Source organism: Larimichthys crocea, chromosome XV (genome assembly GCF_000972845.2).
Source record: "Larimichthys crocea isolate SSNF chromosome XV, L_crocea_2.0, whole genome shotgun sequence".
Taxonomy (NCBI): Eukaryota; Metazoa; Chordata; class Actinopteri; family Sciaenidae; genus Larimichthys; species Larimichthys crocea.
This window is the reverse complement of record NC_040025.1, coordinates 8,415,124-8,442,665: the sequence shown is the minus strand read 5'-3', so window position 1 is coordinate 8,442,665 and position 27,542 is coordinate 8,415,124. Positions and strand designations below refer to the sequence as shown.

General features: G+C 39.6%; 1 protein-coding gene across 12 annotated transcripts; it reads left to right on the top strand.

Annotated features, from left to right (window-relative positions):
- On the top strand, window positions 1–26,870 carry mitfb (melanocyte inducing transcription factor b). 12 transcript variants are annotated; one of them, XM_019257338.2, is made up of 10 exons: window positions 1–101; window positions 13,249–13,486; window positions 21,571–21,786; window positions 21,896–21,991; window positions 22,462–22,579; window positions 22,852–22,944; window positions 23,082–23,138; window positions 23,245–23,320; window positions 24,380–24,527; window positions 25,235–26,870. In XM_019257338.2, the coding sequence occupies exons 1-10, from the start codon at window positions 79–81 to the stop codon at window positions 25,637–25,639; spliced, it is 1,470 nt and encodes a 489-aa protein (XP_019112883.2). In that variant the 5' UTR covers window positions 1–78; the 3' UTR covers window positions 25,640–26,870. The 12 variants fall into 12 exon arrangements, with proteins under 12 accessions (XP_019112883.2, XP_027144486.1, XP_027144487.1 ...); XM_027288685.1 differs by having other exon boundaries at window positions 13,246–13,486; XM_027288686.1 differs by lacking the exon at window positions 1–101 and adding an exon at window positions 767–944 and having other exon boundaries at window positions 13,246–13,486.
- The last annotated feature ends 672 nt before the right edge of the window (window positions 26,871–27,542 follow it).

The following is a 27,542-nucleotide window of genomic DNA, read 5'->3' as shown; positions in this document are numbered from 1 at the left end:
AGAGAGTGTGACTGAGGAGGGGACGAGCAGCAAAGTCAACTCAGTCTGTCTGCACAGGAAACGAACGGAAACAGAGACATGAGGGCCGACAGAGTGTCCAGGTTTGTTTTCATTTGGGTGCAAAATGTCTGCATGATTTCACAAATGTTTTGCAAGATTGAGCTGGGGGAAAAAAAAACGAGTTAAACAATGGAAATAATGAGCGCTATAGGCAGGTGTGATTTTGTGTGCAAAAAGGACATCTGTGTTTTGATGCAGCGGTGAAGCGAGCTAGTTAGAAATCCTCAACAGAGATGCAACATATACTAACCTTTCTAATAACTGCACATGACTTCAGCAGGGGGCTGATTCATACTTGAGCATGCTGCGATTTCTCAAGGTCACTCTATACAGTTTGATCCCATGAGTATTAATTATAATAATTGACCTTTTTATTAATTTTATTTTGGCCTCTCATGCAACTATGCTCAAAACTCAAAGGGCTGCGTTTCTGTTCAACTGCACAAATAATTATCTTCATTTAAATAGTGCAACCGGATATTAATATTTTTTTTAAAAAGAAGTATTTATTAGTGTGGTGCAATGTGAGGTTATTGCCTCTGAAGATAATAAAGCATAAAAAAAATCCTGCAGGTCGCATTTTCTAACTCATTATTTAAATGTAATCAATCAAATATATTAAAGATCTTGCTTAATAAGTTATTCCCCTGAGGGAAATGAAACTTTATGAGTTTCAAGCAAACAAGGCTTTAGTAAAAAAAAAAAAAAAAAATCCCCTCGGACTGCTGCAGCCAATGAAAAGCATGCTGACATTGACAGCAGTGGTGCATCCTGGTCGGTGTAGTCAGTGCGTCTCCTGCAGCCCGTAGGCAGCGCTGTCGTCGCGGCTGTGGTTGGACTACAGAGCTCCGGGTCCTGGACAGAGGCGGCTTGCGTTGACAGCGGTTGGTACTGAGCGAAGTACGGCGGCACAAATATCCGTCTGTGGCTGTGGGTTTTTTTTTTCTTTTTTCTAAAGAGGCTTTAAACGCTTCGGAGGAAATTATTATAATAATAATAAAAAAAAGAAGTTGACATCTGCAAGTATGCAGTCCGAGTCGGGAATAGTTCCCGACTTCGAGGTTGAAGAGGAGTTTCAAGAGGAACCTAAAACGTATTACGAATTGAAGAGTCAACCCTTGAAAAACAGGTCAGTTCTCCAGTCGGGGACAGTTATTTCCCACGCTGCAGAGGTTTTGGTGTTTAGGTGATAATTAAGGCTGCAGACTTTGTGAGTGTTGTCCAAGAAGTCCAGTGCGTGTTTTCAGGCTTCTTCTACACTGATGGTCCTGGTGGGAGCTGCTGATCCTCGGCGCTGATCAGCTTTTGGATTCAACTTGTCATTCCTTATGCTTATCCTGCTGGCATGAAGTTATGCAACACTTGGGTGTTGTCTTGTCAACATCAACTTCAAATATTAGCTCGTAAGAGGAGCAGATAGGTCACTCTGATGAGATGCTGGCTCGCTTTGTTGTGCTGAGATGAGCTGATGGGTTTGTTTTTTTTTATTTATGTGGATAAATATAGATTTATGAATATGTTTGCGTTGGGGGGGAAATAATGCATAATGCAAACTACAGGATGACTGGTTTGATTTGTCAGATAATATTGTGTTGCTGTTTTTTTTTTTTTTTCAAATACCTAAAATTCATCTCCAGTGGAAATATGCAGATGCTTCCAGCAGTGAAGGGTTTCTGAAATACACTGCAAAAAAAAAGAAGTTTACAGTTAATATTAACTAGCTGAAAAAACTGTTTTAGAGAAGTCTCGGGCCTTTTTAGAGCTGCTGCACCCAATCATCTGGGGAAAGATCTTGACGAAACAAACCATGTCCAGAGAGTTAATGTTGCAAAAATGAACAGTTCCTATGGCGTCTAAACACAAACACTGTGACTTATCGGAAAGGTATTTTCAGGTTTCACACGTCCCAAACAATCAGGATTGAGTCAGGTCTCTGTGGCCTGATTTGAACTTTCACCCTTTTTCTTGGAAATACCGCACAGTGAGTAGGCTATGCTGTTTGTCTGCTTGTATATGAGGTCATATTTGGACTCTTGTTAGGACAAACAAATGAATAATAATCTGTTCAGGGAGATTAGGATTGAATCGCAGGAAACAGTTTGATGTTTTTGTGGGGAAAACAAGTTTATATTCGCTTGCTGAGAGTTAGATGAGAAGATTGACACCGGTCTCGTGTCTGTGTCTTTAAATATGAAGATGGAGCCAGGAGACAGTTAGCTTAGCTTAGCTTAGCTTAGCTTAGCATACACGACACTGGAAATGATGATTTCTATAAAAACAAAACACAACTTGTCATTTTTATACCTTAGTATGCTTATTTGCTTTCTTGCTAAGAGTGAGATAGGTACTAGACGTGTGTTTGTGTAGTAAATATGAAACTGGAGCCAGGGGGGTAATTAGCTTAGCTTAGCATAATAACTGGAAATGATAAGACTTGTATTAAAAAAAACACAAGTTGTAATTTTTACACTCAAACAAGACATAATGTTCAATTTGTTTTGTACAGTTGGACAAAGAAAGGCTAGCAGTTTCCCTCTGTTTTCGGTCTTAATGCTAAGCTAGGCTAAGCTAACTAGCCGCTAGCTTTAGCTTCATCTTTAACAGACAGGCATGTGTGGTATCAATCTTCTCGGCTAACTCTCGGCAAGAAAGCAAATCAAAGTATTTCCCAAAATGCTGAACCAATCACACGTGCTAAACATAGATGATTAATAGGTCGTTTAGATTTCTGAGTGATGATTAAGTCACAAAAGATAACCAGTTTTATTTTTAAGTCACGATGAAACATCACGACTCCCTTTTTATGGGTGATTTTAATACATTTGAAAACACTTTTCAGCTGTGATACAACTGGGAAGTCGTGAAACTCACCCACTTAGCCTCTGTGATGGCGGTGACGACGGTGATGACGACAATACATCTATTAACAGAATGGTGTCTAATTATCTGTATTTTGCGTCCAGGGGCGTCTCTGTTATGCTGTTAAGCGGTAGTAATACATGGCTTCATTGTCAGGGCGAGGCATACAGAGGACAGTACACCACTGTGTTCAGACAGAGCTCTTATTGCAGATGTTTCGGTAGACTCCTGTTAGTTTTTTGTCCTCCCCCCATCTGGCTCTTGACATTTTCTTGCAGATTTGTAGTTTATCTCCTTTTTTTCTCTAGATTCAGCCAGCTCAGGGAGAGACTGTCATCTTTGCACAGCCTCTAACCTTTAACCCAGTTCTGCATTTTTAAACTAATTTCTTCAATTTCTTCATTAGTGAAATGTCATTACGCTGTTACACATACATGGGTCTGAATCTGAGCTGTGTTGTGTGGTTACTGGCAGAGCAGTATCAGTCAGCCCCAGTGCTTGTTTTTTAGAGAATCACAGATCGTTTCATTTCACGACATTTCCTTTGGAATATGTGAAGTTGTCTGAACAGCTGTTTCGATTGAAGGTATCCCACTTCCTCTTCCCATCACATGAGGATGATCCAGCATAATAATAGTCACGCTGACTGTGTTGTAAGACAACGTTGCGCAAAAATGGATAAAATTAGTCTGATCGATTATCGACTTGCGTGATGTCTTGACGTGGCTAACCTCCTTGTTGTTTCTAAATATAAAATCTGAAAAGTGACGAAATGTCATTTCAGCTGTCGCAGATATATAGTTGTGTTTTTTTCTCCGCCTCTGTATGAGTTTGACAGAGTGTTCAGACGACTGCAGACGATGTGCCAGACTTTTTGTGCCTAATATAGATGTGAGGCAGGCGGTGAAACTAGTCTTCTATGCAGTGTAAATAAGATGTATAAATTTAGCAGTGGATGTGTTCTGTCTGAAACTGAGAGATGCAGGCGTACTTGGCATGCAGATTACCTGCTAATATTTGTTCAGCACTCAAATTTAAAGTTGCTTTCTAATGCACGAGTACATTTTTTTTTAAACAAAATCTTTATAGAAATCTAGACATTATCTCAGGTATCAAATGTGTCAAAATAAGACTTTTTTTACTTTGCTGAGTATAACTTGTCTTTCTGCAATGTTTTCGTGGGTTTAATGTCGAATGAACACAAAGATTCAAATAACAAAACTCTAACCTGAGTCAGCAAATATTTGATCAAAGGCCAGACAAAACAAAACTTAGAATATGCTCAAATATTTAAGGACAACTTTAATTGCTTGGCAGTAATAGATAGAAATGAGTCAGTATTTAGAGAGTACTGAGGTTAAATAGTCATATTTCAACACGACTGGCTTGGTATCAGACATAATCCAATATCAAATACGTGGTTATTCCTTTATAGTATGTTGCAGATTGACAATAAACCTGTTTCAAAACTTGTTTGTGTTCATGTCACTGAGATCGGGTGTACGTACATAATTTATCCAAAGAAAGGCAGCGTAATCTGTGCATGACAGTTGTGAAACTTGGTGTTCAGAACAGCTATTCCTGTCGGGAGTCCCAGACAGAGATGCCAGAGAGGCCGAAGAGTTTCATCCATGATGTAAGATGAACCCAAGAGCTAAATGACACAGACAGGTGTCGCGTACAGAGTACAAGACGGTCAGGACGAGTCGTCCTGCAGCAGCGATCACTTTGCAGCTTCTTAGTATCCTCCTGTAGCTTTTTTGAAACACACGTGCGTTTTATATTTCTGCGCTGGAAAATCCTCCCAAACTTTGGATTTCTTTTTGTGTTGCTTCATGAGTATCAATAGTGGTGATATGTGATCTCTGTCAACCTCTGTTGGTGACTAGTAGGGACTGCAACCACCCAGAAAACAGCTCTCCATACACATCCTCATAGCTTATATGTACAGTGTGACCTGTTGTTGACACAAGATGAAGTCATACTGTTGAAGAAGCCTTATAGTATTGGATAACTGCAACAGTGCTACTATTCTGATAACCGATTTGTCATTCTGAGTCAGCGTCTTTAGAAATAATGTCCAATATTTCCAATATTTTCTAGTTTCTTTGGTCCTCGATGACAGTAAACTAAATATGTTTGGGTCATAGACAAAATAAGACATTGAAGACGTCACCTTGGGCTTTGGGAATTAGTGATTAACATTTTACAGACGGAACAACTAATCGATTCATTGAGAAAATGAAAAAAATCGACTGTAGGGCTTCAACTTTAAGTGCCTGCAGGATATTCCTCTATTCCTCTTTTAAGTCTTTAGTCTATGAAATGTCAGACATTAGTAAAGAACTGACCATCAAAACATCCTGGAGCCCACTGTGTCGCCTTCAAATAGATTATTTTAACCAACCAGAGCCCCAAAGACACTGAGTTTACTTTCATGGAAAGAAAAGCGGAAAGTGGAAAGTCCTCACATCTGAGAAGGTGTCACCAGTTAATTATTATATAACTTAAATTATGAATTGACTAATTGTTTCAGCTCTAAAATGTTTATTTGTTCAGTTTCTTTCGGTCTTCCACTGCTGAAAAATAAAAACATTAGTCAACAGCTCCCTCCAGCTTTTCAGATGTTAGTTACATTAGTTAGTTTTTCATGGTTACAGTGTTTAAAATGAGGAATTTTCCAGTTATGAATCATTACTATGGTTTCCTTTACAATATGAGAATGGCATTTAGTGTCACCTTCAGGGAATTATCAGGAACAAATTAGCCTTAAGAGAGTTCGCTGTGTTCGCGTGGACTCCGTCAACTTGCGGTTGGAAAGTGCATGAAATCCTCTCACACTGACCGTCCTTGGATGGTCTGGTTTTCTCCTTGTTTAAGCACAGAGGGAGGACAGGGAGCAGCGAGCTACAGCAGGCTGTCCTGCAGAAAACAAATGAAGGGAATTATGAAGGGCACAGAACCTAATTACGGAAATAAGACCCGGCAAGTTTGAGTTATCCCAACCGGTCCTGGCTTCCCCGGAAATACCAGGCAAAGAACCCGATTATCTCTTTGGATGCTTTAACAGCTTATCCAGTTTTGTTTTGAATTCCTTTAGCAGCCCTGTTCATTTAAAGTAGGGGGGAAATAGGTTGATACAGTTTAGAATATGTACAAATTATGTCATTTTTTGACATTTATCCAACTGTCTTTCACGAAAAGTTGAAGTTTTGGAGGTTCTGTTTGAGTTTAGCAGAGGTGCAGGTTTTTTTTTTAGTTATATCCCTCAGAGGACGGAGGGACTTGTCTATATTTAGATGTTTTGACCCTTTGAGGGAGAAAACAAGACATTTTAAGATGAGATTTCTCCCTGTTATACTTTATTGAGTAATAAAAATCATCATAAATTGCAATAACTTGCCACACACACATGGTGTCAAACAAATACGGACACCTAGAATACATTTAACACACCTTAGTATCGTTTAGGTACTGCACAGTACATTACTTAGTTTATTGATTTCATATTATTGATTAATCTTCAACGATTGATTGTGAAAAATACGTCAGCCCAAAGCTACATCTTCAAATTCTCAATTAATTGTCACTACACACAACTATGTTTTGGCTTTTATGCATTTTATCCTCTATGAGGTTTATTATTGGTTTAGCCTATCAGCTGCAGGAGGCTCAGATTTTTATATTTTGATATTCTTTTAATATATTTGATGGGTTTTGTTGTTTGGTGACTTTTTTTGTGACCTCCCTGTAGTATAATGTACAGAGGCTGCATATTTAACCAGTCGCACCAATGTCAATACAGAGCTCCCATCCTGAGAAGTTTACTCAGTCGAACTGTTTACCCAGTGACAGTTGTTTGTACAGTTGTTTCTTGCCTCTGCCTCTCCCTTCCTAACCTCTTTTTAAAAAGAAATCTAATATCTAAAATCTAAATAACGACATAATTGATGACTTAGACTTGACACTTGTGTACAGGCGCTTCCCATTATCACTGATTTGCTTGCTAGTAACTGTCTCCCGGGGTCCATGCCAGCTGCAGCACACTGGGGTGTGTTGTGATCAGCAGGGGATCAATGTACTGTCATGTAGGGTCATAATCACTGAGCTGTATCCCAGCTGAGAGGTCATGTAGTTTACCAGGCGAGGCTGATCTGAAGCAGACGCCGTCACACAAACAAACGGAGAGACAAGCAGCTAGTTGCTGGACGGCTTTTTTTTTTTTTTCTAACATGAGAGCTCACTAGTTTGTCCTTTCATGCACTGCAAGAACTGCACACTCACTGTGTATTCCCACTTTACCCCCGTCCAATAATAGAATAATATGTTAGAGAAGGTGAGCTGAGCCAACAGATGAAGGAGCAGCCCCTGGCAGAAGAAGAAGTATTTAACAGATGGATTACTTGTGGTGTGATTTCCTGACATGTATAAACGTGATTGTAAGATATTTAAATCAACAACAGTGTGCACACGAGGCTGCGGCTAATTATTTTTATTGCCGATCAATTGAGTAATGTCCATCCAAGTTTTCTAGAGTCTATCATTGTATTCAGTTTACAATGATAGAAAACACACCAGTGTTCTGCATTTCTGCTGAAAACATTACAAAACAATTCTAAGAATAGTTGGCTGATTAATTTTCTCTTGAAAGTCCGTGTAGTGTATGTGCACTGAAAGTTTCCACATCACATTTGACAAAGCTGCATGTTGGAAACCAGGATTGTGACGTCACAAATCCTGCTGGGATGTGATATAATGTCTTAAATTCACATCTAAGGTCACATCTCTCTTTATTAGATTACCGTACAAACAGCTTTCTAGTGTCTGCACAGTGAAGCTCAAATGACCAGCAAAACACCTTTTTTTAAGCGGAGCTGGATTCAAACTAAATAAACCTGTCACAGAGGTGAAGACAGGGCTGTTTTATTGCTGGTTTTCTAAACTAAAAGTTGACTGTAGGTCATCCACTGACTGGTGGCAGCACATGCCTCCGAGTTGAAACAGTATCTGTGTGGGTTTTAAAGCAGCATGTTGAGGGACAGTGTGTTTCTAGTGGGCACTTGCCCTCTCCTCTGCTCTTGCTGTTGCACTGGACGGGGCTGGTCCTCTGCCTGGGACTCTGTGTGGCGATTGGAGATTCCAGGCCGGGCCCCGGAGCCTCCCCCCTCTGACACACTTTCAGCGCTGCACCGCCAGCATGACTTTCATTGCTCTCCAAGGGCGGGTGGTGCACCTTCAGGAAAAAACAAACAAATATGGAGGCCGTAGGAGTGCAAGTGTACAGACCCTGCTCATTTGACTGTTTGTGAGTATGGTGCCTCAGCATCTGTGATATTGTTGGCATGTGTTAGGGCGTGTTTTTAGCATGTAGAGTGTGTGTGTACAGCACTGTGTGTACACACATGAAGGACAGCGTGCACAGAGCTAAGTACACACAATCATAGCTTTAGCAGGCTTCTCCTTGTGCAGTGTGTTTGGCGTTAAATGGTTTTGACTGCTTTTGGTTAATAAAGGAAAATCATAATTTTGTCAAACAAGCACTGATGCAATAGATTATTGATTTATATTTAATAACAGTGAAAGAGTGTGACAAATAACAGCTTTTTTTTCTTAAATAAGTTTGAAGATGTTACAGTAACATTGCTTCTTTCTTACTGCAGTGCCATCAGTTTTTAGATGAGCTTGTTGTTATACTATTATTGTCCATTAGGCAGAGCTATTAGCTCCAGTCAATTACCAGCAGTAGTATTAGTGGTGCAGTGTTTTAACTCTTATCTGACCCCCGTCGCTGCACTGAAAACTGTTTAAGTTCTCTCCTGTCTGGATGCAAGGTCCCCCCGTTCGTCTGATTATTTAAAAGCTGCATCAGATCCTCGGCTCTGACTGTTACTGGACTAATAATGAGTATGATGGAGTAGCGTAGTGAGCAGAATCAGAGGAATCATGAGTTGGGTGGGTGGGGCTCTTCAACACTGTGCTGCCATTGTTTTTTTGTTTTTTGTTTTTTTTTGTTTTGTTTGTTTTTTTTTCCTCTGTTTGAGATGCACATAAACATGAGTGGAGGTGCGCACGCACACACACACACGCACACACACACACACACACACACACACACAGAGTGAAAAAGTTAAAAAGGACAAAAGAGCTTTTTATGTGTTTCAGTGGTCTGTTTGGCAGAGAACCACCAAAACAGAAAGGAAGAGAGAGAGAGAGAGAAGTGGAGCTTTGCTTTGTAGAGGCTGGTCATTCATACACACACACACACACACACACACACACACACACACACGCAAGTCAAACTGGTAATCAGGAATGTATTAAAGAAAATCATCAGGAGCTGCAACTCTCACCAGATCTCTGCTGCGAAACATTCTCCTCCTCTATTTGGGACTAATGTGTAATTATTTAAGCGTAGTTAAACTCTAACTTCAAACCTTTGATGGGGCTGACACTGTAAACTTTGCATTAAGTCAAACAGCGCCTGACCCATGCATCGACATGGCTGATTTCATCGGCTGTTAGCTTATCGCACATATCTCGATGTCGGCGTATATATGTCGGTTGCTAAGTAACAAGAAATTCCAATGCGGAAAAAACTAAGATTTGTTCGTCACCGTTACTTATTTTGTCCACCAGAGAGCACTGACAAGTTTATGTCATAGCTGAGTACATCATCTCATTTAAGGGACTTGTTTATGTCACATATGGCAGCCTCATTCTGCCTGTTAAAAGGAATTTTTTTCCTTGCTATTGACGCCAAGTGCTTTGCTCATGGTGTGAACTGTTGAGTCTCTGTAAATCATATCATAAAGAGTACAGTCTAGATCTGCTCTATATGGAAAGTTCTGTCATGTTTGGTGCTATATAAGTGAAAAAAAAACTGAATTTATGTGTGTTTGTGTTAAAAAAACAAACAAATGTCTTAATATTTTGTTAGGAGATTTTTGTAAACTATAATTATAAGCCCCAGCTAACTTTTTCTAAGTTTTTAGATCTTTTAGTGAAATTTCTATTAACTACTGGGTGGGTTGCCATGAAATATCATACAGATTTCCATGCTGCCTACGTTATGAACCATAATAACTTTGAACATCCGCTGACTTTTCCTGTAGCGCCACCAGCAGGTCAAAGTGTTTTAAATCTTTTACTTTATTATTTACAGTTATTCTATTAAATTATCATTTTAAAGTCGACATCAAGGGAAATGTGTATAAAATGACGTACATGACAATGTGCAGCTAGTACAAAGGCTGTCTTGGATATGGATGTGAACTTGTGCACTGAAAAACAAACCTCTGTGTCTGTTCTGTCAGTGTCAGTGAGATGAGTATGGTCTGATTCTTAACTAAATGTGAACAGTGGAAATATTGGGGTCCACGTGGTTACAGACATCAGGTGTGTGTCTGTGTTTTCTCCCTAAGTGGAGACAGAAACTCGTCGTGTTCTCTCTCGTGCCTGGAAGCGTTTATACACCTTCAGGTTGTTGTTGTCGTCGTCGTCCTCGTCGTGTGAGGTGATGGAAAAATGTGTTTTCGCTCAAACTGACTGTAAAGGTGTGAGATTTAAATTTAATCAAAAGAAACTCGTTGCCAAAATGAATGCGCGTGTTGTGGTTTAAACTGGCAGCAAAGTGTAAAGGCGTTAAAGAAGTTTTCCTGCGTGGAGATATTTCACACTTCAAGTTGAATGTTTGGCTTTACTTTTTAAGAGTCGAAATAAATAAAGCATTAAGACAGAACGTGAAACAGAAACATCTGTCACAGCTCGCAGACCTAAAAGACGTGATATATGCTTTTTAAAAAAGCGTTGTTTACATTAAACGACAATGTTGCACAACACAGTGTGAAATAGTGTGAAAAATACATGGACGGGGTGTGTGTTCATCTGCATGAAGAGGAAAAACATTACGTTTCTATATGACGTGCAAACAGAGGGCAGGTGGACGGACGACGGCTGCAGAGGTTGGCTGCGACTTAAAGGTGCTTTGTAGAGTAAAGTAATGTGTACATGGTGTTTTGCACCGAGATATAGGTCTAACAAACGTCTTGAATGCATTTCCGTCCTCATAGAACATTTGAATATTTTAAAGCATGCAATGTTAGCAGCCATGCCTGACCAAAGACAGGATGCACCTGCATGCAAGTCACCTTTAAAGGTCCAGAATGTAAAATCTATGGGGCTTTATATTAGTGTATACTCACCTGAGAAAAGGAATCATTGTGTTTTGTTACTTTCCAATGAGTCTTTTATATCTATAGACGCTGTGGGTCCTCTTCCACAGAGTCCACCATGTTTCTACAGTAGCCCACAATGGACAAACAAAACACTGGCCCCAGATAAGCCTTTTTTGTGTTTTTTTTGTGGATTTAGCTGCCACTATAGTTTCTCTTTCATGCTAGGAAGGCGGTGAGGCGAAGGAGCTGCAATCAGAAACTGCACCGTTAGCTGCCACTGAATATATTTGCACAAAAAATAAAAGTGTAAAATATTATATTATTAAATCCTATTGGTGTTAATACCGCAGCTGTTAAATATATTTAGTGGATATATTTAGCTTCTTACACGTTTTCTGGGAAGCGTCATTTATTATTTTTCTATAATAATGCATCATAATTTATTTGACGTTTGCATTACACTGAGAAGCAGTCGTCAGATAAATGAAGAGGAGATTTATTTTTATCTTAAAATGTTATTTTTTTTTAAAAGATATTTACGTTTTATCAGTCGTAAGCGGGAAAAGGAAATGAAACTGCTGTCGTCTTAAAATTCAAACATTCAAACAGTGAAGCAGATTAAAGGGGAAAAAAATTCAAACATTCAAACAGTGAAGCAGATTAAAGGGGAAAAAAAATCAAAGGATTCAGCTCTGGCTGTGGAAATGAACAAAGAAACAAAAAAGCTGATAAAACATTAGATCCAGTGACTTTTGTTTGAAACTTACAGGATGAAAGGAAACACAGTCGCCCAAAGTCACACAGACAAAGGACTTATGCATATGAACACTAAACCTGATTCTGTGCACTGGGTGAAGTACAAAGGGGGAAAAAAGTAGCTGTCAGAACTGAGAGCCAGCGCTGCAGAACTTTCAGAGAACAAGCCACAGTCTTTGTTCTTCTTTGTCACTCATTAAATCTGTTTGTTAATTGATTTATCCAGGATCGATAACGAGTTGTCTTCAGAGAGAAGAATAAGTCATCTTGAAAATTAGAAGACTGTCGGATAATCAGTCGGATAAAAGTGGTTTCATCTGGTATCATAGCATATTTTTACTCTTGTGCAGGGTTCACTGGGTGTGGTATCAGACAATGAGATTATATGCAGAGCTGAGGGGGGAAGAATTATGGTATGTTGAGGGCTCAACACCCACCGAATAACGCTGCAGACCGAAAGCTGTGTTTGACTCGACTCGGCTAATTAGTGCGATTACTGCACAGCTGGATTGGCCAGACGTTTTACTGAGCTTTGTCAAAAGGATCACTCACTCGATGAAGGCTTCGCACCGACAACTTCTGCTTCAGCAGAGCCTCTCTATTTTAGGACTGCAGGGCTCTGTCTGGGGAGTAGCCGTCTAAATTTAAGAGAGTGGGAAAACTGATGCAACCTTTTCATGAAAACGCTTCCTCTTTCTCTTTGTCATGGTGTAAAAAAGCTTTGTGCGTGCAGCTTTGAGAGTTTTGCTCTTTAAAATCATCAGATAGCTTTTTCCAGCCTTGAAATTGAAGCGCTTTAATTGGTGTTTATTTTTTTTCCAAGAAAGAAAAGCAGGACTGCAGCTATAACATTTATTCTTCTTCATCAATTATTTTCTCGGTTAATCTGTAAAATGTCCGAAAATTGTGAAAAGCGCTCATCACAACCTTCTAGAGTCCAAGGTATCATCTTCAAATTGCTTGTTTTGTTCGACCATCTTTTATCTATTTCCGATCATAAATGACAAAAAAATGTATTTGCAATCTGCAAATGTTTGATGTTTTATTTTGATATTGATAGGAGTTATCCGACTAACCGTCGCAGCTCCAGTTTAGACTGCCTTTTGATCTCTGCCCCTTCAGCCATCATATTAACCTTTTATTTCATCTGCCTCCCCTTCATCTTCTTCTTCTTCTTCTGTTCTCCGCCGCTGCTAATCTCTCGCTTGACCTCTCCTTCCTCGTCTGACCTCTGTCTGCCCCCTCTCTGTTATCACTCCCTTGTCTGTGTTCGCCTCTCTTCACCTCATCTTTCCAACCTTTTGCTTTCCGTCGCTATCTTCACATCCTCCACGTCTCATCTCTCTCTCTCATCTTGCATCTTTCTCCCCCCCCACCCCTCCTACCCCTGGTTCAGCAGCCCGTCAGACCAGCACGGCTCCTCCAAGCCCCCCCTGAGCTCCTCGGCCATGACATCACGCATCCTGCTGCGGCAGCAGCTGATGCGGGAGCAGCTTCAGGAGCAGGAGCGGCGGGAGCAGCAGAGACAGCAGGCCTCCCAGTACCCACAAACCACGGCGGCACAGACCCCTGCCATCAATGTCAGTGTCCCGACCAGTTTACCGCCAGCCGCCCAGGTCCCCATGGAGGTGCTCAAGGTAAGCTCAAGCCGCTGGTTCTTGTTTGTGGTTGACAGGGAAGAAGAAGAAGAAGAAGGAATGTGGCAACTTGTGTGATTAAGTTATTACAGCGTATGTGTAAAGTTTCCACCTCTGGAATTAGAAGTTGCATGTGTCACTGTTGCAGTCTGAACAGTCCAGGCAGTTCTGTATTTATAGTTTATTGACTCGTGTGTGTGTGTGTGTGCATGTGTGTGTGTGCATGTGTACAGTCAGGCAATCGTGGTTTTACTATAAGTGTGTGTAAAAAAAAAAAAAAAAAAAAACACGGGAGTGAGTGAAGTGTGTTAAAATGCGTATATGAGGATTATCTTTCCTGAGAGAATTCCTCTTTAATGCATGCTGTGCTTCCAGCCATTTGGATTTAGCCATCTTTAATCCTATTTGCTCAGCTAGATTCACATCTTTTCATAGCTTTGATTCCTCGGCAGTCCGAGGGACGTGAGGCTCTTAGGATTTTCTGTACGAGTAGAGACCGTTGTGCTTGAGGGTGCATTTTAACAAGGCACTGTGGTAAGTTCGTCTTCTGCATGTCTTTCCTGTAGAGAGTTAGTAATCTTTATGAAGTATTGATAAGAATGTGCTGGGCTGCGTCGTGTGTGTGTGTTCAGAGTTGTTTGTGGTCACATTTGTTCTTTTTTTCTATAAAAACTCAGGAAACATTAATAGAGTTCAAAGATTTTTTTGTATTTGTTTTTTGTAGTTTTTTAGCGCGTTGCCTCGGGTTCGTGTTTCGTTTGTTTGTAGTTCTTTTGGAAAATGTGGTTTTTGCTTCACGGCGAAGGTGATTGGAAAAAAACTTGTCGAGTTTGTCATGAGGACATATGCGTACCTATGTAATCTTATGTGTTTATATTTACCTTTCCATGTGTTTTAGATTATCTATATTTTTCTAAGAGAGACACAAACAAAAGTTTTTGAGTTTTGTTGATTTTCCAGCCACTTTTTCTTGCAGTACATTAACTTTTAAAAGAATATGTGACACTTTCGGGACTCTTTGTTCAAATATATAGTTGTGTTTGTGCATTTGTTGCAATGTTATCTCAAACATTATATTGCATTTGTAGATTACGCAGCTGCCATACAGTGTGGTTGTTTCGAGAAGCTGATGGAAAATAGAGAAAGCAGAGAGAATAGAGTTTTTATTAAAGGATATATGAATGTTTTTTCTTTCTATAAGCTCATGTTAGGTGTAGTATAAAGTCAAGATCTACTGCAAGTTATTGAGTAATCTTTGTTTAACTAAATATACTCTCAACACATTCAGAGATTTCATGGTTTCTCACTCAGCCACACTTTCATCACCCGGGACGTGTGTGGCATGGGCCAGCAGCGAAAGACAATTACAGTATATCCATTGAAAACATTGCCCTCCTCATGCAGCATAAACATTACTTACTCTCTATAATCTGGAGCTCTTTGAGAGGTTTAGGACGCCCCCCCACCCCCGAACCTTCAACCTTGTGTACAATACATCAAGTTAGAGTAATTTCTCTGCTTTGGCGAGAGCTTACAGACATTCTTCATTGACTGAAGTCCTCAAATGAAAAGGCCGTTCCAGCTTTGGCGCTGTTGAGCTGGGTTAACCTGCTCCCCTGTCTGTGGGTAGATTAGCACAGAGTCCACACAAAGCTCAGGGGTACCAGGCAGAGCTGCTGGACCTCAAAAAGTGCAAACATTAAGCTCAGATGAGTTTATCTAAAGACTGATTGGACCCTTAATTAACCAAGTGACCTCTGACCTTCTGGGGAATAAGTAAGGGATCAGTTTAGGGATCAAGACAAAGGCGAGCACAGCCTTACCACACACCGAACGCTAATTCAGTGAAGAATGCTCGTAATTAGCCCCCACTGCTTTAATTCCATGGCATATTTAAGAGGAGAGAAAAAAAAAACACTGCTTTGAAATTTATGTAGGATAACTTCCTAAAAGGGTTAAAAAATGATTTATAGATTTTTTTTTTTTCAAAGGATTTATGGTACCACGAAAAGAACAAAGTACTCTGTACAAAAAGTACGTTTGGTTTTGGATTATACTGCGTTTAACTCGTGACCATCAGAAATTATACAAAGATGCCACACAGATGTTTCATTTCAATTGATTTGCAAATGAATACGTCTGATAGAAATGTACAGTTTGTCATTTTTAATTAAAAAAAAAGACAATCTTTGGGGTAAAACATATTCAGTCTGCACTGTGCAGTGTATGATTTCATAAAATTGAACATACAGTATAACATTAAATGTTTACACATTGCTTCATATATTTTTATTATTAGCTTTCTAATTATTATAGTTGTAAACATTGTCAAAACATATTTCCCATGCTGTTATGCTAATTCTAAGACAACATTCATCCTTAAGGAACACATGATTTGTACTATGTTGGTAAAACGCCGTGTGTTTTTGCGTAATAGCATGACAATACGTCAGAGGAGGAGAAGACCATAGGTTGCCCTTGATGTAGCTGCTCGCATTAACATCACAGTTGTTGTCTGCAGGCTCCACAGAGCACGTTAGGAGCTTAACTGTGAGACAAAGTGGCCTATTCTTCCAGCCTGCATAGCAAACCGGGGGCATTCTTGTTAATGTATCCTGGTAGGAACATCATGGAATGCCCAAAGCACGCAAGTAAAAAAAAAAAAGAAAATCCAAATCAGTGTCCTCTCTTAGTACAGCGGGACGTTTGTGCTCGTTTCTGCAGATCGTGTCTGACTCTTTGGGGGTTATGTTGTCGATGCCCTCCGGGCTGTCGATGGCTACAGAGGAGCTGATAAACAACAAGATGTCTTGTTTGCCGTGGTTCGCAGATGATGCGAGTTAACATTTTTAAACTGTGTGTTTTGGAAAGAGTACATTAAGCGGAGTCAAGTTGGGTAAAGTAAAGTTTACGTCCTGCTGGCATACATCCTCCTAGAATCGCTCCATTGTTCTGTCCTTGTCGTACGTCTGGCTGACAAACTGTAGACATGCACGACTCTTATAGCTCAAGATGGATGCGTGTTTAAACTGCGTATACACGTCTTATAGACGGAGACAAAGACCCTGTAGAAGTCCAGTCTGTGTAGACGTGTCCACTTTGTGTACACACCATGAAAAGGATCCTTTCTGTCTGTGCCGGGTCTGTAAAAACAGATGCTTTTTTACCTTAAGACCAGTTCATCATAACAAAAGCTACAGTATGTATTGACAAGAGCCTGAGGTCTGTCGCCCCCCAGGGGGGTCAAATGAACTCAGAGCCATGAGATCATCTAATTATGTGTGCTAATTTAGGAAATCCCTGAAGACAAAAACAAGTTTAAAAACCACACACACGCTCAGTTTAATGTAAAGACAGACTGGTAAAGTAAATGTAAGATTTTTGAGGTCAACTGTTTACCGTGTCGGTAATTTAAGATTTTAAGGCTGCGACTAATGACTTATAATACTCGTATTATGACATTGATTGATCTACATCAGCAATTGACGAATGAATCGTTTGGTCTATAGAATATCAGAGAATAGTGAAGAATGCAGTGCAGAAGAACTGTTTAGACCATCAGTCCACATACAAAGATATTTAGTTAAATATCATATGAGATAAAAGAAAAGCAAAAAAAAAATCGTATATTCGACAAAGCAGCAAAGAAAAATGCTTCATCAGTTTAGGTAACAACAACTTTCATTACTGATTAATCTTCTTAATATTTCCTCAATTAATCCATTAATCTCTCTGTCCACAAATTATGAAATTGCCTTCAAGATTCAAGATCTCAGGCCGATGCCCTCAAATCTCTTGTTTTATCTGACCAAAGCCCGAAGATATTTAGTCCTCACAATATGTGAGGTGGAACCACAAGATGATCACCTGTAAATTTACTCAAACGATTATGACGATCACCAGAGTTGCAGATTAATATTCTGTAATTCAGATCCATTCATTGACCAATCATCCTAGCTCAGACCGCGACTTATGAAAAGAGGAAAGCGTCAAGAGACCCAACTGTTGCATCTACTGTAACAGGAAGTTTATATAGTCACACTTTTGGATTTTTACCAGGGCACCTTTGCTTTGTGTTGTGCACGTAATGCCCTCGATGACCTCTTTGTTTCTATTTTTAGTACAGTATGTGTGAGAGAGAGAGGCAGTTGCATGGGGATCCTACAGTAATCCTTTGTACAGTGTCTTTGTTTCTGTTTTTAGACAGTGACAGCTGTCAGTCCTGCAGATGTGTGAATTTGGAGACAGGCAAATGTCTGCATATAACAAAATAAATAAATAAATGTATGCATACATAAAGCCTGGTCGCCTGGAACCTTGAAGAGGTCACAAGATAAATCTCAGGGGTCGTGAGATGATTAACAGGAAAAGAAAGAAGGAAAACAAACATTTCTGCTACAGGAATATTTCGTTTTGTATCGAGTTCTTTCTTAATCTTTGCAGTTTATCTAAAATAAAAAAAGATATTTGAATAATTCATAATACATGTGTACAACCTGTGATGCGTAGACACTGGATCCAGTGGCATACAGTGTCGTCAGGCCAGAGGACAGAAATACAACATAAATCATTTAAATTAACATTTTTAGCAATAGAAATACTACTATAGTACTATGATATAACTTATTGCTGTGCAGGTCATCCTATGCCTGAAGGTAAATGTACAGCTCATATTTTCAGAGACACTGGCATCCACAGAAAACTGACCAGTATTTGACAAAACTACAAAAACATAAACCAAGGAGTCATGAATTTACAAGAAGACTTGTCCTATCACATCAATGTATCAGTTCATTTCTAACAGTTATCACACCAGACAAGACCTGAGGTGAACCTCTAAGAAGTCGAACCAAAGCCTCCACGGATGTCAAAAACAAATAAAACAGCCCAAAGACCAAAGCATACTTGAATATTTGTGTATTCTAGACAATACCACGTAAACCTGCTGTGAACCTGACTGTCTGAGACTCTGAGCAAAAGTTGCAGTTGCTAAAACAACTGTGGTCACTTCCTCCCCTCAAAACCATCTCCTATAAAATAATTATTGTTCCCATGCAGAGAAGGACAGCACGCTCAGTAATCCTCAGAGTCAGTGTGAACGATGTAAAGGGTTGAAACGACGGGACAGGATTAACGATTTTCTCAAGTTTTCCAATTTAAAGATTTCACTTTGCCTGGAGGAAAACAAGAGCACTGTGTGTCACTATAATGTGAATATTGTAGGTGTTTTAAGCATCGCTTTGCTTTTTTAGATGTACTTATTGAATGTGAATCCTTTCTTTATGAATCCCTTTTTCAGTTTATTTAGGTTTGACTTTCAGTCGGATTTCAGCAGAATATTTAAATGATTAAATATTTAGGAACTAATTCTTAAAGACTGACATTCAGAGTTAAGAAATTTAAGGCTTTCATGTAGATTACAGATTTATAATTTAGCTAAATTTCTTTTAAGTAACTTAATGCTGAAAAGATTAGTAGATTTAAATCAATAAAGTAAGTACTTTAATAGTCTGTTAATTATTTAATCATGAATATTTGCAGCTTTTTTTTGTTTTATATGATATTAACATAACTATATTTGAGGGTTTGGACTGCTGGCCCAAACAACAGACACAATATGAGAGATGAGAAATGATATAAATCAATAAAGATACAACATTTGTACCCGAGTGAATGGAGTCACAGTTTAATTGATAAAAGGCGTAGTTAACAAGTTTGTTAATCGATCATATTCGCGAGTGAGTTGGAAATCGGAGTGCTCATTAAAGTAAATCATCTGGATTAGCTTTCCAAACACTCAGTCTGTTTTTCCGCTCCATATGAAGCGTTCATTTCTTTTGTCCTTCAAGTTGTTCGCCTTTATTTGCAACTTTATTAAAAAAATGACAACGCCTGCATGCTGGTGGTGATTTATTGTCGATCTGATGACAGTGGAAATGATCCTTAAGATGCTATCCGATAATATCAGCAGTGATTTACACGGCATTTTAATCCCACGGGGAGAACAAAGGACTAAAGGATTCTATTAGTGACGAACGCTAATGAATCTCATTCTAATAGCACTTTAGCCCAAAGCGTGATGTGGTTGTTCCTTAATGAGTCACTGACGTGCTGTAAGCATAGCCCCCCTCAGTGGTGTCAGCTTTTTACGACCCTGTAATGACGGTACGGCCCAAGGTGATCACACTCATACCTGCGGGATATATGTTAACGTTACCTCTCACATGAGTATCCCATGCAGAATAATGATAATGTCGTCGAGGATGGGCTCTGAAAGAGTTTCTGTTCTGGTGACAAGTGGGATAATTGGAGCGTCACAGAAAGATGGTTGTTAAACCTTAAAAACAACAGAGGAGTTTGAAACAAAGAGACGGCAGGTGTGACAAGTGATGAGTGTTGAACAGTACCAAAGAAAACACAGATTATATTAATATTTAATATATAAATCAAATCAAATCAAATCAGTTTTATTTGTATAGCCCAAAGTCACAAAGTACATTTGCCTCAGAGGGCTTTACAATCTGTACAGGGAGTGACACCCTCTGTCCTTAGACCCTCGGTTCGAGTGAGGAAAAACTTTTAACAGGGAAAAAGGTGGAAGAAACCTCAGGAAGAGCCACAGAGGAGGGATCCCTCTCCCAGGACGGACAGACGTGCAATGGATGTCACGTGTACAAGACATATAACAATATCAATCCAGTGTGCAAACTAAAGGAGTTTTCACAGAAATGTCAGAGGTAGCTTCGAGTTCATTTTGAGCCCGAGGAGGTCTCAGCTCTGTTAATGAACCCAAATCCTCTGGACTTAAGCAGAACAAACACATCAGTTTAAAAAAAACCCCAAAAAAACGCAGTAGCCAGGGCTGCAATTCATCGATTTTGCATCGAAGACACAGTTATTGTTGATTAAAAAATGTCAGTTAGAGACACGAGGAGTTGCAAGCTGCAGACAAAACAACAGACTTCTTATTCTGTGAATTGCGTGGAAACTGTGGACACACGAGCCAGCATCGACGGGGTTAAAAAAAGTGGACGCGGCAAAGTGATAGCCTCGGGCATGTTTCAGTAAGAAGAGGGCGGCCTTGCAAAACAAAGGCACTAACTGTTAGCACCACATCCTGACATCAAGTGATACACCATAAAGGAATAAATTGAGATTTTTACATAAAACAAACACAAATTTGAAAAAGCTCATTGTGCTTTTTTCTGTGATTCCCTGACATGCATAACTAATTAGTTTGCTTGCCTTTTTAAAAGATGAGCTGGATGTCTCTGTGCTCATACTAGCAGCTGTAGCCAAGAGGGAAGGAGCTACAGCACTTCTTAACTTAGTTAGGAGAAAAGTTTTTTGGACCAGTTTACTGTAAATGATGCTTGAGATGCTTGGATACCATCCCTATGAGGTATGTTTAAAATTCAAGTTGTCTTTTTAGGAGCAGAGGTATATTTTGTAATTATCCGTGGAAAATAACATGACTTTTAAAAGCCCATACAGTTGTGTCATTAACCACAACAGCGCTGATTAAGTATCTACATTTAGTGATGAATTATCTCTGTGTCAGTATTTTTTTTTTTTAACCACAGAACATCTTAGTCATTTCATCAAAAAATTCAGGCAACAGATAGAAAGGTTTAAATATAGACTCTAAATGTGAGCTGGAACGCCGTCACAAACAAAGTCTGTCTGAAGTTTTTGTTTATTTGCCCGCAGTAGATTTTCGGGATCATTAGTGCTGCGTGGGGATTAATGATCCAGAGCAATGAAATGTATCCATAACTGGGTAGTGTAAAGATGTGTGTGCGTGTCATTATGTGTGAAAAGCTGAAAGACATATATAGACTCTAAAAAAAAAAGCATCAAAGGCTTTGAAATCTTTGACATGTTTATTTTATTATTATAGTCAGTGCTGTGCAATATAAATGACGGACAAGACTTTGAGGTATATTTAGTCTTTTTGAATCTAATAAAAGACCGCACAGCCAAACACAAAATGTGACTACAAGAACTTCTCAGCACCGTTTTATTTGCCAGTATGACTAAGATGCATATTAATATGATTTCTTTCTTTCTTTCTCCACCAATAGGTCCAGACTCATCTGGAGAACCCAACCAAATACCACATCCAGCGCTCGCAGCAGCAGCAGGTGAAGCGGTACCTGGGGAAGCTTGGCTCTCAGGTGTTGAGCTTGCCTTGCCCCAACCAGTCCTCTGATCGCGGGGGCATGCCGCCAGGGCCGGGCAACAGCGCCCCCAACAGCCCTATGGCCTTACTGACCTTAAACGCCAACTGCGAGAAAGAGGTGAGGTCTCGTTCGAGACTTATTAAAGGCCGCACGCCGACTTTTTTGCGATCTTGTACCCATTAAGTCGGACTTCTCTGTAAACTGTTATGTTGTCTCGTTTTTTTAGATGGATGATGTCATTGATGACATTATTAGTCTGGAGTCAAGTTACAGTGATGACATCCTCGGCCTGATGGATCCAGGACTTCAGATGGCAAACACGGTACGTTAACGTCAGATCGTCCTCATTTCCTGAAGTCTCCTCATCAATGTGAGGTTGCCAGGCAACCAAGAGAAAGCCATGGAAATCACAACACCCAGCCAAGAAATAGTCCCACACATAACCTGCTTTAAAACCCATACTTTGTCTTTTTATGTGTTTATTAGTGAGTTGTAATCTTTGAACTGAGCTAGACTTGCTGTTTCAGCTCAGCTAAACTCTTGCAGCCTCACATGAGAGCGCTTTATCCGTCTTCTCATCTCACTCTTTCCTAAACGACCGCTGTTCCTCAAACAGCGACAGGACGCTCATTTGCACATCTGTTAAACCATTCTCACTGCGTAATGGATTTGTTTTACGTCACCACCCTTCCCATCATGCTCATCCTGTGATGCTGATTAGCATCTATACAGGAGGGGGGCGTGAGTGATCTTTGCCTAATGTCTTTACTGTGTGTGTGTCCGTCCTCTCAGATCCCTGTCCCTGCTAACCTCATGGACATGTATGGTAATCAGGGTATGTCCCAGCAAGGTCTGCCCATCAGCAACTCCTGCCCTGCCAACCTGCCCAACATCAAAAGGGAATACTCTGGTAAGCAAGAGTCATACGAGCACTTCAATGTCTTTAAAATACATCAAATGTTTTTGTACTAATAGTAATATCAATTCAGATTAAGGCTCAATACACATGAAGCTCTACTCTCCAGGCCTTTTGTGCGGTCCATAACGGAGAATTTTATTAATACTCCAGGTCTTGTAATCCTCCTCTCTGTGGGGGTGTTCATGACTGACGTGTTTTTTCAATGTGTTTGTATCCCTCCTGCACATTTCCATATTAAAAACAACATTTTTTTCATCACGTAGTTTCACAATCGCCAGCCATCATGCATATGCTGGATAAGTCCGGATCCTGTGGCAAATTCGACAACTACCAAAGGCCTGAAGGGTTCCCTGTTGGTACGTGTGGTTAATTGACTTCGAAATGTAGAATGTTAGCTGGCGAACATTTTGGATTTTTGATACTTTTTGATACGCCGCGCGGTTGTTGTTGTTGTTGTTCCATTTCATTGATCAATCATTACCATTTCTTCCAGAAGCTGAGGTAAGAGCAATGGCTAAGGAAAGACAGAAGAAGGATAACCACAATCTGAGTGAGTTTTAATTGCTCTCAACTACTTTACTACACTATTTAAAAAAATGCATTCAATGAAATATTTGGAAAATGTTGTAGCTAATCATCGTCTTTTTGTTCTGTAGTTGAGAGAAGACGACGGTTTAACATCAACGATCGCATCAAGGAATTGGGAACTTTAATTCCAAAATCCAATGACCCGTAAGTTTCTTATTTTATTCACTCTCCTCTTTTTTTATTTGCTTTATTCTTTATGCAAGACTTATTTCTTACACTTAAGTATTTACTGGTTAGCATGAACTCCAGCCAGGATTAGTATGCAAGAAATAGTTCACAGTTATAAAGGAAGAAAAGAGCGGCACAGTAGAAATTATTCCTGCAACTTCAACAAAAGCAACAACTGCGTTAAAGTTTTTTTTTTTTTTTTATTCAGACACAAGTGGTGCAGGAAATCAGTCGTACACATGCCCGTACTGTATGCATATTAAAAGAGATAGAAAGGCTGCAAAAGAAATGTGATTTTATTATCATACACACACATATGCACGCGCGTGTTACGTGCAGAAATGTATTCTGAAGCTCAGCTGAAGCTAATGTGAGGTTTCAGCATTTGGACAAATCAAGTCAATGTCTTCCAAAAAATGTTTTCCAACAAAAACCCTTCTTTGTGTCACTCTATCGCTCTGTTGCATCTAATCGAGGAAACGCAGTCTGAGGGAAAAACACAGAAGGAGACTTCTTTACCAAAAAGAGCGTAACAACTCGATTAGTTAACTCCTCATATTAGCTTCATCTGAATTTAAGAATGTGCAATTCTATAGAAAAAATGTGAACCTATTCTTTAGTGGAGAAGAATTACTCTCTGATACACACATAAAATATAAACACACACAATATGGTCGTATATATTTCCTATATTCTTTTTTTAATCTCTCTCTCTGCCCTTTGACGTTCACCGCGGCTCTGGGAAGTTCCCAGCAGCCTCTTTTGTTGCGTCTATCCACCCGTGGTTGTTTTGCTAAACCCCAGCTGGGTGCTCCACCCACACACACACACACACACACACACCCCTCTAAACACACAACCCTGTGACTTACCTTTTACAAACAGCCACGGCTTAAAACGGTTGTTAATAATGGATAGCTCATAATAAATAAGAACAAATATGGTAGATACGGTTGTCTGACATCAAAACCGAAAGATCTAAGAGTCGGACTTTGCAAATAATGGTTCCTCTGTGATTTTTTTTTTTTTTCTTAGGGACATGCGCTGGAATAAAGGCACCATCCTGAAGGCATCAGTGGACTACATCAGGAAGCTACAGCGGGAGCAGCAGAGGGCCAAGGAGCTGGAGAATCGGCAGAAGAAGCTCGAGCACGCCAACCGTCATCTGATGTTGAGGATACAGGTAAACAAACGCTGCCGTTTGCATGTTTGCTTCACCGACATGAACATATAATAAAATTTAAAAAAGGAAACTGGCAAAGAGAAGGGATCGACAGAGAGAGAGAAATAAAGAGCGCTCCCACTGACGTCAGAAGACATTATTACACTTTAAGAAGTATTTCAGGCTTCGGGGGAAAACAAGCAGAGCCACTAATTCAAAAAAGCAAAGGTCACACATGTTGGGAGGAAAGAGGGGGAAGGGGGGGCTGTTGAGACCATTAGCTTGTAACTAATTGATCACAAGACGAGAGGCGTCAGGATCAGTGTGATTCACCTCAGCTGACGTTGATTGATTTGCTTTACGCTAATTATTCAGAGCAGCATCCCTCTGAGAAGTCAAGGCAGACGGTTCAGTCAGGTGTGGGATTTAAAACAAAAAGAAAGTCACCCGCACCAACAACCTCTGCTTGCTTTATTTCTGACCACCCATGGAGCAAACAAAGACAGAGATCATGACATTATGTGTCTTCATCTCTCTGTCTGTCTCTCTCTGTCCCCTCCATATTCTATATTTTATACCCCTTATTTTATTTTTATTTCTGTACTAGTCTATTTTTTCTTTTCCATATATGTGTGTTCTGTGTATGCTCAATCCTGCCACAGTAAATTCTGTGTTGGTGTAAACTTGCATAGCGAATAAAACTGATTCTGATTCTCGGCGGTTTGCAGGAGTTAGAGATGCAGGCACGCGCTCACGGTCTGGCCATCGCATCTTCACTCTGCTCTCCTGAACTCGGGCCCCGGACCATTAAGCAGGAGACCGCTCTGGAGGACTGCCACCAGGACCTGTACGCGCTCCACCCACAGCACCAACACCACCCCGCCTGCACTCCAGAACAACCCGGCGGCGGCGGCGGCACCCTGGATCTAAACGAAGGCCACTCTAACTTCACCGAGGGCCACTACAGCGTTCACAACAAGGCCGGATCCAAACTCAACGACATCCTCATGGAAGACACCTTATCACCGGTGAGAGGGCGGGACCCTTTGCTCTCGTCCGTCTCCCCAGACACCTCAAAGGACAGCAGTCGCAAGAGCAGTGTGAGCATGGATGAGAACGAGCAGGGATGTTAGCACCCCCTACTGGAAGACACCTCACTCAGCATCTCCAACCCCTCCATCCTGTCAGTAGCTAACACACTCCCAGCTGCTGGAGAGGCTTTATCTTGTTTGTGTCACTTGTTTTTGTTGTGTGTGTGTGTTTTAGTTTTATTTCCTCCCCTCCACCCGTGTTTACATGTATTGAATCTTTTCCATTCATGTTGTTTTGTTAGTTATTTTTTTGTGATATATTTGTTTTTATTTTTCAAGCCCTCAACCTTGATTTCAAGGACTGATTATGAAGTATGTTCGCTTTAATCAATACTTTGATGACAATGAGTTACAAAAATAGAGGTTTTTATATTTAAAAAAACAAAAACAAAACAAAAAAAAAACGCATTTATCTTTGGATAGAGGCTAGATTATGTTTATTTCTATTGATTCCAAAGAATCTAGGGAAGTTATAAATCATGGTCAGAAATGTAGATATTTTGTGTTGAAATGAACACTGCTTTTTAAATCACTAGCAATAATAGAAGAAGAAAGAAAAATCTATTTATTACTATAGTGCTTTACACTCCTCGTGTCTTAGATTGAACTTGAATGTGTCGATGCCTTATTAAGATGTGTATACATCGATGTTGTATTGCTATGCACATGTTTTTGGCTGTTAGCTGAGTCTTTGTCAGTCTTCCAGTTGAAATTTCTTCCTTGACAAATATTAATCATTTGTAGATTTGATCTTATTTATGTATCTATGTAAAAAAACAGGATGTTATGTACACATTCCCCTCAAAACAATTAATTTATGACAAGGTATTTAAAAGAAAAGCCTTTTTCTTTTTTCTTTTTTAAATAACCGAGATATGATAATAAATGAAAGCACGTTAAAAAAAAAAAGTCTCCTTCTAGATAATTAAAATAAATGATAATGGTTCGTTTTTAGTGTTTAATTCGTCATCACAATGAGTGAGAAGCAGCACAACAATCCAGTAATAAGAGAGAAAGGTCAGGTTTCACCACATGGATGCATCATTTAGACGGACATATTATCAGCATACATTCCTCTCTGCCAAAGCAGATGAAACATTTTAATTCGACAACAGATTAAATGAAAGATTTCTTCATAACGCAGTAGACTTTTTTAGCTCAGATCCAAATTGAAAAGCCTGACAAATGCACAAGAATTTCACCCGATAGATCTGATTGTTACGTAATTCTATAAATCTTTGAGTGATTAACGCAAGAAAGATGAATCAGTTCAGTTTTTTTTTTATTGTAGTGATCGGACTAACAGAACCGCTACTATTTCAGCACCCAGCAGTGTAACACTTCAAATGAGTGCTCAGTTTTTTTTATAATCGTCCATCCATTTCCTAAATTATTGCTTTGTTTTTTTTAAAACACCACTGTGGTGACGTTTCACATTCATGTGTTTTTTTTTCCATTATGTGAACATTTATATTGCCAAGGAGTATAAGGAGACTGCTTTGGGATTTTTGTATGAAATGCATGACGTTGTCAAAACACTGGAATGACCTCTGTAAAAATTGAAACGTGGTTTGTTCGCCTTTTTTTTTATTTTATTATTACCTAAGCATAAACTAACTATTGTATTTGGCTTTTTTCAAATGCATACAGAATAGTGTATAAGACTCTGTGTAGATTCTTTATGGTGTACGGTTGTTGTATATTTCAGCAGTTTGTTTGTAGCACATTGCATAAGTATGCCTTTGTTAATAACTACCTGCCACACATCGAGAGCCCTCCTAACAGTCACAGCCTCCATTTTGTTCAAACTATGCAATGGTTGAAGTTGTGCCTGCGGAGCAGCATCATGACTTGATAATGTGATCCTCCTTATATGAATTAGTCTCAAAGCAGTATCAAAAGTAATTCTATTTTTAATTGATTTTAAGTGCCTTACAGTTGTTTC